Consider the following 3,415-nt stretch of genomic DNA (forward strand, 5'->3'; position numbering starts at 1 on the left):
GCCGCGGGGGCGGCGGGGCTGACGGGCGCACTCACCGTGGTCATCTGGCTGACGGGGATGCGGTCCGGCAGCACCTGCTCAAAGTCGATGCACTGCTGGCCCGAGCCGACCGACAGCCAGCGCGGCGAGCTGTGCGCCGCCTTCTGGCACTTGTCGCGCACCGTGCACCTGCAACAGACAGGAAGAAAAGGACATGAACTCACCGCTCGACAACACACAACACAACGCGACGATTTTCGCGACAACAACATTTCGAATGGGTTTTGCTACATGGGGTGGACGGATGGGGGCGGAGCCGGGGGTGGGCGGCGGAAGCGTTTCTCGGAAAGTTCAATAAACGGGGCGACTGGTAGACTGGTTATCACGACGAAACGGGGGGGAATAAAATAAATTTATAGCAGTGCGATAGGGCCCTGGTGGGAAGGGGGTACATGGGGGCGGCGGGGCGAGGCGGGGCCAGCCCGGTCCTGGCACGGTAAATCGACCGGTCAGCTGATCGGGACCAGACTACCGCCATGGTTCGCGCCGCGGCGACGGGGATACCGGCAGACCAGACAGTAAAGCTCCCCGGGGTCCCTGTGCAGTAACCCTCGTTCTCGTCCATCCATTCACCAGTCCGTCCGTCCATCCATCCATCCATCCATCCATCCATCCATCCATCCATCCATCCATCCATCCATCCATCCATCCATCCATCCATCCGCTCACGTCCAAACGTCTTCCTAACAATCCTCCAAAGACCTAAACGGCATTCCGACAAGGAATACTTCCTTCGATCGTACACATTCCACCTCCCTTCTCTCTCACTCTCTCTCTGTGTCAGCGCCCCTCTCCGGGGATTCAGAGTGAGCTCGGGACGACCCCCCTCCCCCGCCCCTAAACTTCTCCTCTCTTTTCTTGTTGGATGCCGTCGTGGAATATTGGCCAGAATTTGCGTGCCTGGCAGTGCTGGCCCGGCGATCTGCTTGCGAGGCCCCGCTGATAGCCGTAGTCTGCACAGCGGGGCAGAAGGTCGCTCCTGATAGCCGTAGTCTGCACAGCGGGGCAGAAGGTCGCTCGGCTGCCCACCACAAACCTACACCGGAATCATGTTTGAAATAATTTTATGCACCATTTTGCTGCCTTCAGCATATGATGAGAGCACTAAAAAAACACAGGTAGGATTCTCCCTGGGGTTGCTAATCAATTTAGTGCATTACAGAGGCAATAAAAATGAACGCCCCTAGAAATACACGAAAATTCCCCGAATAAGGTAATAAATTTTAGTTCCTTTTGACACCTGTCCAGTCTATATATACTTATCAGCAGCTTGTACTTGCAGCTAAGTTGAAAGTTATTCGTTACAAGTTTTTAACCGAAAGCCACACCAGTGCCACTAGAATCCGCGCCGCTCCACCCACCGTCATAGCTAAGCGGGACGATCGACGACCCGCAACCCCTTCTTCCCTCAACGACACCCTCCCGCACCCCCAACCCAAATGCCCAGGCCCGGCGCCATCGACGCTATTTCATGCCCAAGTCGACCTCCCCACCAAATCACCCCGCGCCACAACGGCCGCTGCTTTCGCGTCCTTCCGACGCAATTTTTACAACTTTTTTTTTGGTCAAATGAGCAGTTCACACTTCCGTACCTAATCGTACGCCTCCCGCCACCACCCAGCCCGTCCCCGCCAAATTTATAACCAGTCTAGAAACTTCCGCGCGGCGGAGGCGGTGTGTCCAAGGGCGCGGTGGGGCGTGGCGTGGTGAGGCGTGGCGGGGCGGGGGTCGCTGCTGTTGGCTGCTCTGGCTTGGCCGAATGCGAGTTGTTAACCAAACAAAGGCAATCGTTTGTTTTACGACTGGAAAAGCGGCGCTAGAGCGGCGGCTACTCTATTCCACCCCAATGTCCTGTGTCGTCTCCTCCCTCTCTTTGGGGACCGCGCACAAACTGGCACACATTTTTTTTATTATTTCGAAAGGGGTGTGTGATGTCGTCATCCTTTGTGATGTCACAGTAAAAAAAGAGCTCGAGGCTGGTACTCGTACACCAAATCGAGCTTGGCTTCCTACGACGGAAGTCGTTTTGTTCGACTAAAGAGGTCGGCATCATGAAAAGTGGCGCCCCAGTTTCAGAAAAAAAGTTGTGGTGGTTTGCGACTGGTCCCCCGGGCACCAAAGAGGCCCCTCTCCTCCTCCAACGCCGCCGACTTTTCAGCGAGACAAAATAATAATCATTTCAGCCGTGCGACGTCCCCGCGCCGCCAACAGAAAGCACTCGAAACTGTGTCAACAACGCCGACACCCTTTCTTATATTTATTTTTTCTGTTTCCTTTTTTTACGTGGCGCTCCAGTTTTTAATTTAGTTGCTTCGTTATCAGTCCGACTTCCTTCCTTTTTCCCCTCCTGGAACGTCGGGTTGCGCGGGGGCGGCGGGCACAAGGCATCAAGATGGGGCGAGCGTGCGAGGGAGAGAGTAGGGGGCGGGGGTGAAGAGAGGGAGAGAGCGACAAGGATGGAGAGAGGCCGCGAGATGTTGGTTAGATAACGCGACCAATAGTCGAGTTTACAGAGGGCGAAAGTTTTTCTTCCTTTTTCTTTTCCTCCGGTACCGGCTGTTTAAGCAGACGCAACCGCCCCCACACCTAGCTGATCGCAATCACGCCTATACACCTTATTTCCGAACTGCACCCACGAGGATAATTCATCCAGCTCCGGCCAGCTTCGGGAAAAGAAGAAGAAAAAAAAGAGAAAATGAACGAAATTATAAAAACCTAAACATAGTAATAATTCAACTCGCGTTGTAAAGTACCCTCAGTAGTGCAAAGACGGGAGTAACTTTACTTTGTTATTTTTTTTGCAGGGAAGTAAGGGTGTTACATAAAGGATACTACGTTCCGGCCGGCAAAACGTGTCGGAAACTTTTGCAGCCGGCAAGAGGGAGAAGGGTTGGGCCTACGCGAGCTTCTTGTGCGAGGGGGGTCACGTGGCAAACGCACTCGGGGGCGGGGGCGAGGTGGGCGGCGGCGCCTCCGTGCTGCTGAGCGTCGCCAAGGGCGACTGGCTCGTCGTCAGCACCACCACCCTCCGCGTCGCGTCGCCGTCGGGCACGTCGCGGAGGAGGTCGCCCACGCCGGTGGGGCCGAACCTGGGCGCGGGTCCGGCGGCCAGCGTGGGCGGCGCGGGCAGGGCCTGCAGCGAGGGCAGCGCGGCGGGCCGCGGCGGCGCCGAGAGCGCGGGCGCGGAGGGCGCGGGCTGGTAGACGCGGGACGGCGCCTGCCGCGGCTCCGGGGGCAGCCACCACTTGGCGGCCGGCGCGGCGGGGGACTGGCCCGGGGGCTCGCCGCGGAAGGACGCGAGGATGCTGGACGAGCCGAAGCGGCTCATGAGGCTGGCGCGGCTCTGGTACTGTGGGGGCGGGGCGTGCCTGCGGGG

At 57.7% G+C, this 3,415-nt stretch overlaps 1 protein-coding gene across 1 annotated transcript in view; it reads right to left on the minus strand.

Annotated features, from left to right (window-relative positions):
- The window catches only part of LOC113205060 (plexin-B), a 166,148-nt gene that overhangs the window by 61,390 nt on the left and 101,343 nt on the right, over nt 1–3,415 (minus strand). Inside the window, exon 3 of the mRNA XM_052271833.1 lies at nt 36–168. Coding sequence (XP_052127793.1) covers nt 36–168 — 133 coding nt within the window. The remainder of the gene's footprint in view (nt 1–35; nt 169–3,415) is intronic.

Source organism: Frankliniella occidentalis, unplaced genomic scaffold (genome assembly GCF_000697945.3).
Source record: "Frankliniella occidentalis isolate FOCC.00 unplaced genomic scaffold, Focc_3.1 Scaffold176, whole genome shotgun sequence".
In the NCBI taxonomy this organism is placed as follows: Eukaryota; Metazoa; Arthropoda; class Insecta; order Thysanoptera; family Thripidae; genus Frankliniella; species Frankliniella occidentalis.